This window comes from Panthera uncia, chromosome B1, assembly GCF_023721935.1.
Source record: "Panthera uncia isolate 11264 chromosome B1, Puncia_PCG_1.0, whole genome shotgun sequence".
Classification (NCBI taxonomy): domain Eukaryota; kingdom Metazoa; phylum Chordata; class Mammalia; order Carnivora; family Felidae; genus Panthera; species Panthera uncia.
The window spans coordinates 143188303-143203887 of NC_064811.1; the positions used below are offsets into that span (position 1 = coordinate 143188303).

Consider the following 15585-nt stretch of genomic DNA (forward strand, 5'->3'; position numbering starts at 1 on the left):
TATTTTACTCATTACCCCAGCACCTGTCTTGTGCCTGGTACATGATGGGTACTGAGTAAATGGTTGTCAAATACATTCACAAGTGACTCTGAAAACTAATTTTGGCTACAAGGGAGATGACAACTGAGATAGGGAATGTAGGAGAACAAGCAAGTTTGGGACAAATACTCAGTTTCGTTGAATTAGAGTTTGCGTAATATCCAAATAGAGATGTACCATCCAAATAGAGAAGTATTTGTTATTTACTCATAAGTATTAATTGACCCATCAAGATTTTGTAGATATAGATAAGATTATAAAATTTATATGGAAAGGTAGGGGCACCTGGGTGGCTCAGTGGGTTGAGCGTCAGACTTTGGCTCAGGTCATGATCTCACAGTTCATGGGTTCGAGCCCCGCATCAGGCTCTGTGCTGACCGCTTGCTCAGAGCCTGGAGCCTGTTTCAGATTCTGTGTCTCCTTCTCTCTCTGCCCCTCCCCCGCTCATGCTTTGTCTCACTCTGTTTCTCAAAAAGAAATAAATGTAAAAAAATTTTTTAAAAATTTATATGGAAAGGTAAAGTAACTAGAATAGCTAAAGTAATTTTGAAAAATAAGAATAAAGTGTGAGAAATTAATCTATCCAATTTCCAGCTTATTTCAGAGCTAGAGTAAGCAAGACTGTGTGGTATTGCTGAAGGTATAGACATATAGATCAGTGGAACAGAACACAGAACTCTGAAATAGATGCACACGAATATACCCGACTAATTTTTGACAAAGGCAAAAGAAAATAAAAACAAATCAGTGAAAGATAGCTTTTTTCAGCAAATACTCCTGGAACAAGTAGACATGCAAACATCCACAAAAAAAAAGAAAAAAGAAAAGAATACCCAAAAAACGAGGAACTTCAACCTATGTCTTAACACCTTATACAAAAAGTCACGCAAAATGGATCATGGACTTACATGTAAAATGTTAAACTTTAAAAATATAGGGATGCCTGGGTGGCACAGTCAGTTAAGCATCTGATTCTTGATTTTGGCTCAGGTCATGATCTTACTGTCATGAGATTAAGCCCCAGGTCAGGCTCTGTGTCGGGTGTGGAGCCTGCTTAAAATTCTCTCTCCCTCTCCCCCTGTCCCTCCCCTGCTTTCATGCTCTCTCTTTCTCAGAAAAAAAAAAAAGAAAAAGAAAAAATTTAGAAGAAAATCTTTGGGGGGTAGATTTCTTAGATGACACCAAAAGCATAATCAATAAAGGAAAAATTTATGAATTCAACTTCATCAAAATTAAATATTTTGCTCAGTGATAGACCCTGTTAAAAGGAAGAAAATCACAGGCACCCAGCTAGCTTAGTCAGTGGAGTATGTGACTCTTGGTTTCAGGGTTGTGAGTTTGAGCCCCACATCAGCGTAGAGAGTACTTAAAAAGTACTTAAAAAAGTCAAGCTATAGAATGTGAGAAAATGTTTGCAAACAACATATCTGACAAAGGACTGGTATCTAGAATACACTAAAGTATAAAACTCAGCAGTAGAAAAGCAATCCAATAAGAATATGGGCAAAATATATGAACTGTCATTCCACTAAAGAAGATAGGCAGATAGCAAAGAAGTACAAAAAAGATGTTCAACATGATTAGCTACCAGGGAAATGCAAACAAACTGCAGTGAGATATCACTACACACCTATCGGAATGGCTAAAATTAAAATTGGTGACAACGGGAAGTTCGGGTAAGGATGTGAAGAAACTGGATCACCCATGTATTTATTGTTGGTGGGAATGTAAAACGGACAGTTCCTTAAAAAACTAAACATGCAATTACCATATGACCCAATTAATGCACTCCTTGAGTTTTATCCCAGAGAAATGAAGACTTGACTGCATACAAAAACCTGTACATGGATATTTATAGCAGCTTTATTCATAATACCCAAAACCTAGAAAACCAGATATTCTTCAATGGGTGAATGGTTAGGTTATGGTACATCCATACCATGGACTACTACTCAGCAATCAAAAGGAAAGAACTATTGATACATAGAGCAACCTAGATGAATCTCTAGAGAATTATACTGAGATCATGACCTGATCCAAAATCAAGAGTTGGATGCCCATCTGATTAAGCCATCTAGGTGCCCCAACATGTTCTGTATCTTGATTGTACCATCAATGTCAGTATTTGGGTTGTGATTTTCTGTAGTTTTGCAAGATGTTACCATTAGCAGAAGCTGAGTAAAGGGTACACAAGGTATCTCTGTATGATATTTTACAACTGCATGTGAAATCAGAATTATTTCAAAAAGTTGAATAAAAAAATACTGAACACTTAATATGTGTTAGGTACTATGCTAATGACCATCGATTATGGAATATTGAACAGAAATGGACACTGTGCCAGATCTCACGATATATTGTAGTTGGGAAGACAGACATTAAATAATCATGTAAATAAGTATAATATTACAACTGTAGTAAATGATATAAAGGAGAGAATTAAGAGCTAACAGTGAAAATTTGACCTAGTTTAGGGAGATTTGCCCAGGTAGTAAGTAGGTCAGAGAGGCTTTCCTTATTAGTTGCATGACTTTGGGTAAGTTATTTAAACTCTGTGCCTCAGTTTCCTCATCTGTTAAATGAGGAAAATAATAGTACCTAACCTTTAGGGTGATTATATTTAATACAAGTATAAACAAGTTAATTTTTGTCATGTTAAGGTTAATGCTGAACATGTAATAAACTGTTTAAGAGGTTTTTTTGGGGGGTGGGGGGAGGGTGCCTGGGTGACTCAGCTGGTTAAGCATGTGGCTCTTGGTTTCAGCTTAGGTCATGATCTCATGGTTTTGTGGGTTTGAGCCATATGTCAGGCTCTGTGCTGGCAGCACGGAGCCTGCTTGGGATTCTTTTTCTCCCTTTCCCTCTGCCCCTCCCCCACTAGCACTGTCTCTTTCTCTCTCAAGATAAATAAACTTTAAAAAAAGTTGTTTTTTTTTAATGTTTATTTGTGAGAAAGTGTGCTCACATGCACAGGTGAGGGAGGTGATATGTAGCCTCTAACTAACGTTCATTGATGTGTGTTATCACATGTCTTAAGCCCTTCTAGTCTGATCATGAGGTAAAGTGATGAACAGAATGTTTGTATTCATTCCAAAATCTTAGCATACAGGCTTTGATACATCAAAATTAAAATGATTCATGCTTATTTTTTTTAAAAGGCTTTTGGCTATTTACTCAAGAGCCACAATATTTAATTTGATTGCCTTATGGACCCTGCAAAGTTCTTCGCATGAATAGTTATTTTCAAACTATTCTAACATTTACCTTAGATATAAAACTCTTGCTTTAATTAGTACACACAAATCTCAGTAAGTTATAACAGGCTGTCTTTGGTAGAGGTAACTATAAAACATTAATGAAGTTGCAAAGCGATAACTATGCAAGTTTTCTTTGTAATCCATGTGCTAAATCTTTGGTTATTCTCCCAGGACCAGATTAGTACTGTTGTAGAGAGCATTTGTTTATTGAAAACTGAATACATTTCAGTTTTTTACCTTTTTTACCTCATTGACTGAATAAACAATTTGACATTTTATATTTATTATTTATATATTATGTACCAATGACTATGCCAGATGCTGAGAATAGAGACATGCTCTTGAGTTCTCAAAACTTCACCTTCTCTAAAGTAGTCTTGAAGTTAGGAAACTTATAAATCTGTTAAAAATAGTTTTTTAGCAATGTTTTATTTTTCTCAAAAGAAGTGTACAATCTCTACAAATAATTTTAATTGTTATAACTCTTTGAGTTTATTTTTCCCTGTGCAGAAGGACGGTTTACTGAGGACAAGAGATTGTCTTAAAACACTTCAAGTCTTCAGTATTAAAATTCAACACTAAAGGGGCACCTGGCTGGCTCATTTAGTAGAGCATGTGACTCTTGGAGCCTACCTAAAAAAAGAAAGAATTCGGCACTAGGATTGGAGTATGCTTAGTGCCATTATCTTTTATTTTCATATGTACTTATTATGACATACCTATGAAGTTCTTGTTTTACAAGGCTTACTGGTTTGACTGCTTTTATGACTGTATCATTCAAGTCCCACACATGATCCTTTCAAGTTTATTGGTAATGTTTTGCACTCTCCATTTAGATATTGAGCAAGTAAGTAGATGTATTTTAAAAATCAAACAATTTAAGAGCAATACTGTTTTTAGAGTAAGAACAATGAAAACATAAGTATGTTTAGTATTATCTGCTTTGAAAAAATGAAAATTGTGATTTAAATTTGAAAATGATGAAAGGAGGGGGTGCCTGGATGGCTCAGTTGGTTGAGTGGATGACTTCAGCTAAGGTCATGATCTTGCAGTTCACGAGTTCAAGCCCCACATTGGGCTCTGGCTGACGGCTCAGAGCCTGGAACGGGCTTCAGATTCCGTATTTCCTCTGTCTGCCCCTAACCCACTTACACTGTGTGTCTCTCTCTCCCGAAAACTAAAAATAAAAACATTAAAAAATAAAATAATGAAAGGAGAATGAAATTAATATTAAAAAAATTTAAATTACAGCATTTTAGGGGCACCTGGGTGGCTCAGTCAGTTAAGCATCGGACTTTGGCTCAGGTTGTGATCTCATGGTTCATGAGTTCGAGCCCTGCATTGGTCTCTGTGCTGACAGCTCAGAGCCTGGAGCCTGTTTCAGATTCTGTATTTCCCTCTCTCTCTGTCCCTTCCCCACTCGCACTCTGTCTATCTGTCTCTCTCAAAATAAACATTAAAAACAATTACAGCATTTTTTTTTAATTTTAATTTTAATTTTTATTTATTTTTTTTTTTGAGAGCAAGAGAGTGCACAGGTATTCATCAGCATGAGCGGGAAAGGGGCAGAGAGCAAGGGGGACAGAGGATCCAAACAGGGCTTTGTGCTGACAGCAGAGAGCCTGATGCAGGGCTCAGACTCATGAACCATGAGATCGTGACCTGAGCCAAGGTCAGACGCTTAACTGACTGAGCCACCCAGGTGCCCCAAATTACACCATTTTAAAATTAGTATTTGGATTTAGTAAAATACTCAAAAGAGACAAAGAATTTGCCTTTTAGACCTGGTACTTTAGCCATTTTGTTCCTTTCTCCTGTAGGCAACTTTTCTTGGAAATCGCTCCAGTGATCATCTGTATTTACACAAGCCATTATGTACTGTTTTTCTTCCTCTTCCCCATACCCTCTCCCCTGCTTTTTTTGGATAACTGCCCCCCCCCCATATATATTGTGGTATACCTAAAACACTTTGTAATTTTTTAACTTAACAACTGATCTTGCGGTTTGTTTTGTATCACTACATGAAGAAATTCTTTGTTCTTTTTTGTAGCTGCATAGTGAGAATAGAATTAATAAATCATCCCAAAAGACTTAGTAGAGTGAGCTATTGTTACAGTGAATGAACTTAGTATTTTTTTAATACAGAGATCAGAAGTTTCTTTTTGTTATGTTAAACTAGGTGATTTTTATAATACGCTGGGAAAATGTTACAACTACTTTTTCCTCTTTTTTCAGATAATCAGAGAGCTAAATGGAGTCTGAGCAGCTGTTCCATAGAGGATACTATAGAAACAGCTACAACAGTATAACAAGTGCAAGTAGTGATGAGGAGCTTTTAGATGGAGTAGGTGTTATTATGGACTTTCAAACTTCTGAAGATGACAATTTGTTAGATGGTGACACAGCAGTTGGTAAGTTTGTCATTGTAACTTTTAATGTTTGTAGTAATGTCCACTAATAAATATATACATTATTTTATTGAGGTTGAGTTTTTGGGTAGCTTTTTTAATTTTTTAATTGAGTTCGTTCATATAACGTAACCATTTTAAAGCTTTCAGAGGCAGATGGATGGCTCATTTAAGTGTCCGATGCTTGGTTTCAGCTCATGTCATGATCTCAGTTTGTGAGTTCAAGCACTATGTCTGGCTCCAAGCTGAGAGTGTGGAGCCTGGGTGGGATTCTTTCTCTCCTCTCTCTCTGTCCTTCCCCTGCTTGCACACACTCTCTCTCTCTCTTTCAAATAAATAAACTTAAAAAAAGTATTCAGTTCATTGGCATTTAACACATTTACAGTGTTGTGCAATTACCACTTTTATCTAGTTCCAAAACATTTTCATTATCCCCAAAAGAAAACCTTGTATATGGGTAAACTTAAAAATTTAAATGTAACATAATATGGAGATGTATACAACTGTAATTGGAATCCTCAGACAAATAGAACGTAATAGGATAGATACCCAGAAAGCGATTTATTATGAAGGATTGCCTCTCATGTTTGTGGAGGCTGAGTTCTACAATCTGTCATCTGCAAATTGGGAGCCCAGGAAAGCTGGTGTATTTCTAGTCTAAACCCAGAGGCCTGAGAACCAGGGTAGCCAATGGTGTGTGCCAGGGCCCCACATCCAGAAGTGTTAATGTCCAAAGGCGGAAGATAGATGTCCCATGTCAAGCAATGAGCAATATCACCTTTCCTCTGCCTTTTTGTTCTATTCACATTCTCAACTGATTGCATGATGCCCACTTGGATTGTAGGGTACCTTTTTTAAGTCTACTGAATCAAACACTAATCTCTTCTGGAAAGACTCTCACAGGCGCACATAAAAATAATGTTTTACCAGCTATCTAGGCATCCCTTAGCTCTGTGAAGTTGACATATAAAATTAACCATTACAACAATCATCAGATTATAAGCGTGGAGATTTTACAAAGTGAATACACATATAACTATCCCTCATTAAAAAATAAAACATAACTGAGGCCTGGGTGGCTCAGTCTGTTAAGTGGCTGACTCTTAATTTCGGCTCAGGTCATGATCCCAGGGTTGTGGGATTGAGCCCTGGGTCAGGCTCTGTGCTGAGCACAGAGTCTGCTTGAGATATTCTCTCTCCCTCTGTTCCTCTCCTCTGTTTGCATTCTCTCTCTCTCTCTCTCTCAAACAAAATAAATAAAATAAATAAAACATTACCACTTCAGAATTCTCCCTTGTTCCTCCTTCCAGTTTCATAGGTGACTATTATTTTGACTTGTATCTATTAGTTTTACAGGTATTTAAATTTATATAAATGGAATTATACTGTTTATACTCTTTTGTGTCTGGTGTCATTAATTTATGTTTTGAGATTCATCTATGTTGCTGAATATAGCAGTAATTGATTATTTTCAGTGCCACATAGTATCATTGTGTACACATGCTGCAATTTGTTCTGTTCACCATATATTGTTGGTGGACATTTAAGGGTTTTTTTTCTTACAGATTTTGGCTCTCAGTAATAATGCTTTTATGAATGTTCATATACCTGTATTTTAGTGCACATTATATACACAGTTCTCTGGGATTTATACCTTGGAATGGAACTCTTAGTTGACAGAGTATGTGGATTTCAGTATTACTAGATACTGTGAAAGGTGGTTCCGAAGTAGTTGTAGCATATTCATTCTACCAGCAGTGTGTGAAAGTTCTAGTTGTTCCACATTTTCACCAATACTTGATATTCTCAGTTAAAAAAGAAAATTGGCTAGTCTAGTGTGGGTGCAGTATTCTCACATTTTGGTCTTATTTTACATTTATCTGAAGGCTTTTGAGTTTGTTTATTTGTTTATTTTTTTATTTAAAAAAATTAAAAAAATTTTTTTAATGTTATTTATTTATTTATTTAACATTTATTTATTTTTGAGACAGAGAGAGACAGAGCATGAACAGGGGAGGGTCAGAGAGAGGGGGACACAGAATCCGAAACAGGCTCCAGGCTCTGAGTGGTCAGCACAGAGCCCGATGCGGGGCTGGAACTCACGGGCCGCGAGATCATGACCTGAGCTGAAGTCGGACGCTTAACCGACTGAGCCACCCAGGCGCCCCTATTTATTTATTTTTGAGAGAGAAAGAGAGCACGAGCAGGGGAGGGGCAGAGAGAGAGAGAGAGAGAGAGAGAGATGCAGAATCCAAAGCAGGCTCCAGGCTCCAGGCTCCAGGCTCCAAGCTGTCAGCAGAGAGCCCGACACGGGGCTCGAACTCACCAACTGTGAGACCATGATCTGAGCCAAAGTCGGATGCTCAACTGACTGAGCCACCCAGGTGCCCCTGAAGGCTTATGAGTTAAATACATTTTTGCATGTTTATTGGTTTTTTAGACTGCCTCTTTTAAAGTGCCAGTTTGATATTTTTGCCCATTTTATGAATGCTTTATGCATTCTGATTAAAAGTCCTTTATCAGTGGGGCATCTGGGTGGCTCAGTTGGTTGGGCATCCGACTTCGGCTCAGGTCATGATCTCACGGTCCGTGAGTTAGAGCCCCGCCTCGGGCTCTGTGCTGACAGCTCAGAGCCTGGAGCCTGTTTCAGATTCTGTGTCTCCTTCTCTCTCTGACCCTCCCCCTTTCATGCTGTCTCTCCCTGTCTCAAAAATAGATAAACGTTAAAAAAAAAATTAAAAAAAAGTCCTTTATCAGATACATATATTGCAAATGTCCTCTCATTCTGGTATGCCTGTTCACATTCTTTTTTTTTTTTTTAACGTTTATTTATTTTTGAGACAGAGAGAGACAGAGCATGAGCAGGGGAGGGGCAGAGAGAGAGGGAGACACAGAATCTGAAACAGGCTCCAGGCTCTGAGCTGTCAGCACAGAGTCCGACGCAGGGCTCGAACTCACGGACCGCGAGATCATGACCTGAGCCGAAGTCGGACGCTTAACCGACCAAGCCACCCAGGCGCCCCTGCCTTTTCACATTCTTAATGGAATCTTTTGATGAAGATGCCATCAATTCTAAAGAAATCCAGTTAATCTTTTCCTTTATTCTTTGTCCTTTTTGTAATCTATTTTGTAATCTCTTCCCATACCTCAAGATCATGAATATATTCTCTGATATTCTTCTAGAAGTTTTATTTTTTTTCTGTCTTTCACATTTAGATTTATAATGTACCTTGCAACTAACTTTTATGTATGATGTAAGTTAAAGGTTTAGATGCATTTTTTCCATATGGATGAGTAGTTGATCCAGCACCATTTATTGAAAAAACCTTCCATTCTCCTGTATACTGCAGTGACATCTTTATCAAGTGGGTATGTTTCTGTAGGTCTGTTTTTGAACTTTATACTCCGTTACATTGAAATTCTTGTCTCTTCTTATGCCAAAACTCAGCTTATATATGAGTTTTGTTTTTCATACTGGTCTTTTATTGACTTGTGGTCCATATAGTTTACTCAAATTTAATGTAATCACTGATATATTTGAGTTCAAATCTGTTGTCTTTACTGTTTTCTGTTTGTCATAGTTGTTCTTTTTTCTCTATTTCTTTCCGTTCCTCCCAGTACTTTGTTAGTTACGTGCTGTCTTATTATTGTTTGGTGCATTACTCTAGAGATTATAACATGCACTCTTGACTTTTTAGTTCTATAAATAAGTACTTTTACCACTTTGTGGAAAATGCAAGGACTTTAGGGTATTTTACCTCATTTTATCCTCCTCCCACTTTTTGTTCTGTTGTTGTCTATTTTAATTCTTCATATATTTTATTTATTTGTTTTCTGTTTACTTATTTTTGAGAGAACAAGCAGGGAAGGGGCGGAGAGAGAGAGAGAGACAGAGAATCCCAAGCAGGCTGTGTGCTGTCATTGCAGAGCCGGCATGGGGTTCAAACCCAGTAACTGAACTGCGAGATCGTGACAGAGCCGAAATCAAGAGTCAGACATTCAACCGACTGAGCCACCCAGGCACCCCTCTTCATATATTTTGTTTTATTTAAAACAATTTTTTTAATGTTTATTTATTTTTGAGAGAGACAGACAGAGTATGAGAGGGGGAGGGGCAGAAAGAGAGGGAGACACAGAAGCCGAAGCAGGCTTCAGGCTCTGAGCTGTCAGCACAGAGCCCAACGCGGGGCTGGAACTCACAGACCACGAGATCATGACCTGGGCCTCAGTTGGATGCTTAACCGACTGAGCCACCCAGGCGCCCCCACTTCGTATATTTTAAACTTCACAAGACGTTATTATTGTTTTATGTCAGTATCTACTTAGATTTAGCTACGTCTTCACTTTTTCTATTGCTCTTCATTTTATACTGTATTTTCATATATCTGTCTGGGTTAGTTATCTTTCTTCCTGAAGAACTCTCATTGATATTTCCTTTCATTACTAACCTAGCGATAAATTTACTCAGTGTTTCAAAAGTTTTTGTTTCCTCTTTATTTTTGTAAGATATATTTGTGGTTCGGGGCTCCTGGGTGGCTCGTCGGTTAAGCGTCCGACTTCAGCTCAGGTCATGATCTTGCGGTTTGTGAGTTCGAGCCCTGCATTGGACTCTGTGCTGATGGCTCAGAGCCTGGAGCCTGCTTCAGATTCTGTGTCTCCCCGTCTCTCTGACCCTCCCATGCTCATGCTCTGTCTCCCTCTGTCTCTCAATAATAAAATAAAACGTTAAAAAATTTTTTAAAAAGATATATTTGTAGTTATATATTTCCAGATGTATAGTCATTTTCTTTGAACACTTAAAATGCTTAAGTGTTAAGTGAACACTTAAAATGTTTAAATGTTAATGTTAAGTTGAACACTTAAAATGTTTAATGTTTATTTATTTTTGAGAGACAGAGGGAGACAGAGCGTGAGTGATGGAAGGGCAGAGAGAGAGGGAGACACAGAATCTGAAGGAGGCTCCAGGTTCTGAGCTGTCAGCACAGAGCCCAATGCAGGGCTCCAACTCACGAACCATGAGATCATGACCTGAGCCAAAGCTGGAAGCTTAACTGACTGAGCCTCTTTGAACACTTTAGAGATATAATTCTGGTATCATTTGCCTTCTTTTATTTCTCTTGAAAGGTCAGCTATCAGTTTTATTCTTTTCCCCTTTTGGTTGCTTTTCTTCTAGTCTTTCAGAAGCTTAACCAAAGTTGCTTAAGTGTGGTTTTCTTTGTATTTATCCTGGCTGGGGTTATTAGAGCCCCCTGAATTGTGACTTGATTTTTCTTTTTCCTTTTTTTTTTTTTTTTTTTTTTTTATCTTTGGATAATTTTGACCAGTGTGTCCTCAAATGTAACTGCCATTCTCTCTCTCCTCTCCTTTCAGGACTCCAATTTAATGTGTTAGATCTTTTCTCTGAGATCCTTGCATCTCTTTATACTCTTCGCTTTACATCTTCTTTTTCTTTTTCATTTGGATATTTCAGCTCTTTTAAATACAGGCAAAACAATAACTAGATCATATGGTAAGAGTATATTTAGTTTTGTAAGAAACTGCCAAACTGTCTTTTAAAATGGCTGTACTGGGGCGCCTGAGTGGCTCAGTCAATTAAGCATCTGACTTTGACTCACATCATGACCTTGCGGTTCGTGGGTTTAAGCCCCGTGTCTGGCTCTGTGCTGACAGCTCGGAGCCTGGAGCTGCTTTGGATTCTGTGTCTCCTTCTCTCTCTGCCCCTCCACTGCTCATGCTCTGTCTCTGTCTCTGTCTCTCTCTCTCTCTCAAAAATAAAAACATTAACAAATATAAATTAAAAACAAAAAACGTGGCTATACCATTTGTATTCCCACCAGGAGTGAATGAGAGAGTTCCTGTTGCTCCACATACATGTCACCATTTGGTGTTGTCAATAGTTTAGATTTTAGCTGTTGTAACAGGTGTGTGTTGGTATCTCATTGTTTTCTATCAAGTTTTGAATATCAGTTATTTCTTAATCACTGCATTTCCATTAGATTAGTTTTTATAGATTTGTGTACTCTGGGAAAAATTCTCTTCTCTTTTGGAACATATTAATCATTTGTTTAAAGTCCATATCTGAATATTCTACACAGACCTTTGGGTCTGTTTCTATTGCCAGTTTTTTCCCTTGTTTTCTAGTCTTTTGGCTCTAGCTTCAGGTGTGCTTTGTAATTTTTGATTGAATGCTAGATATTGTATACATAAAATTATAGATGCTGGTGATATCTTCACCATAGTGTAATTTTTTTCTGGGCACACAGGTAGACTAGGAGCAAATTACATTGATCTCATCAAAGATCAAGAGAATTAGCAGTGTGGTTTCAGACTTTTTGTGAGTTAGTCTGTATTTTGACTTACTTTATTTTTAGGGCATAGCCCTTGAGGATTTTAGTGGAAAGCTTGGTGTGTTTACAAGACTCCTTCTCTTTGGTGGGTGCTGAAATTTAGTTTTTATCTCCCTGGCATTTTAAGACTACTGACAGCTTGGCTAATCGTTTTAGTTTCTTAACCACTTTTTGCTTAGATTCTCAGCCTCTTGCTTACAAAATCTAGGAACAAAAATATTTTTGGGGGAAAGTATTATAGAATGATCTGTTCTGACTCTTTTCTCCAAGATATTGGAACGTTCAAGGCCACGTTGGTGAATCTGAACTTCAAATTTTGTCTATTTTGTCTACTTGACCCCATAAGACTGGCAAGAGCTCCTCACTTTCATTTTCTGTTGGAGTTCTGAGTCTCTATACTTATAAATCAGGAAATGGCTCAAGAGCAAAAAGTGGTTGAGACTGTTGGGTTTACCTTTTTCACTTTTTTTTCCCAGAATTTTGGCACCTGTATGCTTTCTGGCTGTTTTGGGTGTTCTTTGATTTTTTTTTTTTTTTTTAAGTAAATACAGTATTTTGTTATTATTTATCATTTGCTGTCTTCATCACTAATGCGTTTTTTCCTAATTTTAATTATGGAGTTATAGGCCAGATAAACACCTATATTTGTAATTTGGAAAATCAAGTAAAATTTAATAGCATACCCATTTTTCTACGTTTAAGTAGCTTTTTGGCCCCTTTATGTGGGATAGAGGATTAACTCAGGGAAGTAAAATGACCTAGGAGGACCTAACTCTTTCCATCTTTCCACATTATCATCAAGTATTGATGATGTCTTTATTTGTAGTTTTCAATAGAAGAGAGTACCAAGTAAGAAGGAAGGGGTGAGGGTATAAAAAAAGATTTAAAAAAAAATTTTTTTTAATGTTTATTATTTGAGAGAAAGAGAGAGAGGGAGGGAAGGAGGGTAGAGCGGGGTAGGTGCAGAGAGAGAGGGAGACACAGAATCTGAAGTACGCACCAGGCTCTGAACTGTCAGCACAGAGCCCTATGCGGGGCTCGAACCCACGAACTGTGAGATCATGACCTGAGCCAAAGTCAGACGCTTAACTGACTGAGCCACCCAGACGCCCCATGTTCTCTTTTTTATTAGAGAAGATAACGTTCCTAGAACTCTATCAGTAGACTTCTTATATCACTGGCTACAATTGGCTCATATGCCAATACATATAGACCGATACTGATGAAGAGGAATGGGATTACTGACTGGTGTGAGCAATCATAATTTGTTCCTTGGAAGTAGACACATTGCCAACCAAACAAAATAAAAATTTTGTTAGCAAGGAAGAAACTGGGGTGCCGGGGTGGCTCAGTCGGTTAAGCCTCCGACTTCAGCTCAGGTCATGATCTCACGGTCCGTGGGTTTGAACCCTGCGTCAGGCTCTGTGCTGACAGCTCAGAGCCTGGAGCCTGCTTCGGATTCTGTGTCTCCCTCTCTCTCTGCCCCTCCCCTGCTCATACTCTGTCTCTCTGTCTCAAAAAAATAATAAATAAATAAAAACATTGAAATTGGAGTATTCTAGGGTAAGCAGTCATTGTTGTTTTCCATGTAGATTCTGTCCTCGAGGTTAGTCTAGTTGAAGGTACCAGATATGGAACAACAGTTGACAGCAACTAAGTGTTAAATTGGGTGGTACAGATTTTAGATGTTACACTTCAAAGAAAAAGGATATTATTTTGACACCCCTTTAGAATTGCATAGAGTGTTCTAGAAGGAGAGATAATACATGAAGTCTCAGCATTAAGAAAAGGTATTATGTTCTGAGATAGTGAATGTCCTTTGGTAAGGTAGTGATATCCTTTCTTTCAGCATAGCTAGCGTGGTCCTGTTAACAGTGGTTGGAGGGGGAACATCCTACAAGAGGTGGAAGCCATGATCTATTCTCAGGGGCTAGGGCAGATGTCAGAGGGAAGAGCTTATTTCTGTGTCTGCTCAGTATCTGGGCAGCATGGAAGTTGACAAGCAGTTGGTTATTAAATATTCTTTCATGACTTTTTAGTATACCAAAAAAATACTTAATCACTGGAGAGTACTGATGTTCTGGCATACGTGTTGAATAAAAATCTGTTATGTTCAGTGACTTTTAAGTTGTAGACCTGAATTTACATCCTGGCTCTGCCAGTTACTGTCTCTGCAAGTCACTTAGCCTCTCTATGCCTTTGTTTTTCCCTCTTGGAAGAACAGTAGTACTCACTAAATGATTGCTCTGAGAACTAAGTGTATGTGGAAACCTTAGCACATAAATAATGTATATAGGATCGTTAGCATAGTAAGTAGCTCATGGTAAGAACTCAGCGTATGGTAGCTATTTCTGTTTTCTTCTGTTTTCTTTTCCTTTGGATATATTGTATATTGGGCTTAATCTTCTGGGGCAGGTACAAAATATTTTCAGAAAAGATGCCCAATCTCCACTTTTCATTAAGAGGCATTCTAGTGCTTTCTGTTCAGTCTTAGGCTTTGTTTAGGTCCTTCAGTTTCTGAAGGAAGACTAGCTGAATGTAAATAAATAAATAGCTCTGTTACAATTCCAAAAGATAATTCTAAAATCATTGTTATCTAATGTATACGAAACCCTCAACAAAATAAATAATTAAAAGTAAATACACACACAGGTGCACACACACGCACACATGTTGATGACTTCTGGAACCTTCTATACAACCCATCTACCCAGGATACTCTAAAATTCCAGAATATCATAAATAATTGTCTATACTAATGGTGCCTCCAGAAGCTACATAGCTCAGCAGATCCTTGATTTTAGACTTCTGACTTTCAGACCTATAACAGAATAAAGTATTGCTTTAAACCACAAAGTTTGTGGTAATTTGTTACATTAGCAGTAGGAAAATGATACAAATGTTTCATTTAAATATTAATACATGTATTATTAGGAAAATGTTTCAACCTTATAAACCGCCTGAAAAAGATCTTGGGGATCTTCCTGGGTCTATAGAACACACTTGACTACACATTGAGAACTTTTAAGATAAGCCAGCTGTAAAACACACATTGAGTAACTGAATAAGGTAATTTGTTGTATTATATAAGCTATAAGAGTGGAAGGGCTTATATTAAAAGGGCAGAATCTATGTATAAAATGTGATGTCTTTTCTCTTAAAATATTATATACACATGTAGACACAAACTTTGGAGGGAAATACATCAAAATAATGAATTTTCTCTTGGTGATGGAATTTGGGTGCTTTTACTTTTTCTTCATGCTTTGCAGTGTTTTCCAATTGTCACTAGTTTGGCTGCAGATTTATAAAACTGAGCTGAAGTTTCCAGGTCATTATAAAGTGTACTTGTCTATGTAGGAGGATAGAACATACTTCTTTAATAGTTTGTTAGCTTGGTTTATGACTTTTAAATATTTAGTCATACAGCAAATGAGTCTTCCTTTGTACTCTTGCTCTGGGCCTTGTAAATGTTAGGGTTGGTCTTGTGCCTGGCTCTCATATCTCTAGGTCTTTGTAGATGTTTCCTTTGCC

General features: G+C 37.7%; 1 protein-coding gene across 3 annotated transcripts in view; it reads left to right on the plus strand.

Moving 5' to 3' along the window:
- CLCN3 (chloride voltage-gated channel 3) overlaps positions 1-15585 on the plus strand; it is a 94475-nt gene that overhangs the window by 5835 nt on the left and 73055 nt on the right. For all 3 annotated transcript variants that reach the window (XM_049631317.1, XM_049631315.1, XM_049631319.1), the window contains exon 2: positions 5532-5707. In XM_049631317.1, the coding sequence (XP_049487274.1) occupies positions 5548-5707 (160 nt within the window). In that variant the 5' untranslated portion in view covers positions 5532-5547. The remainder of the gene's footprint in view (positions 1-5531; positions 5708-15585) is intronic.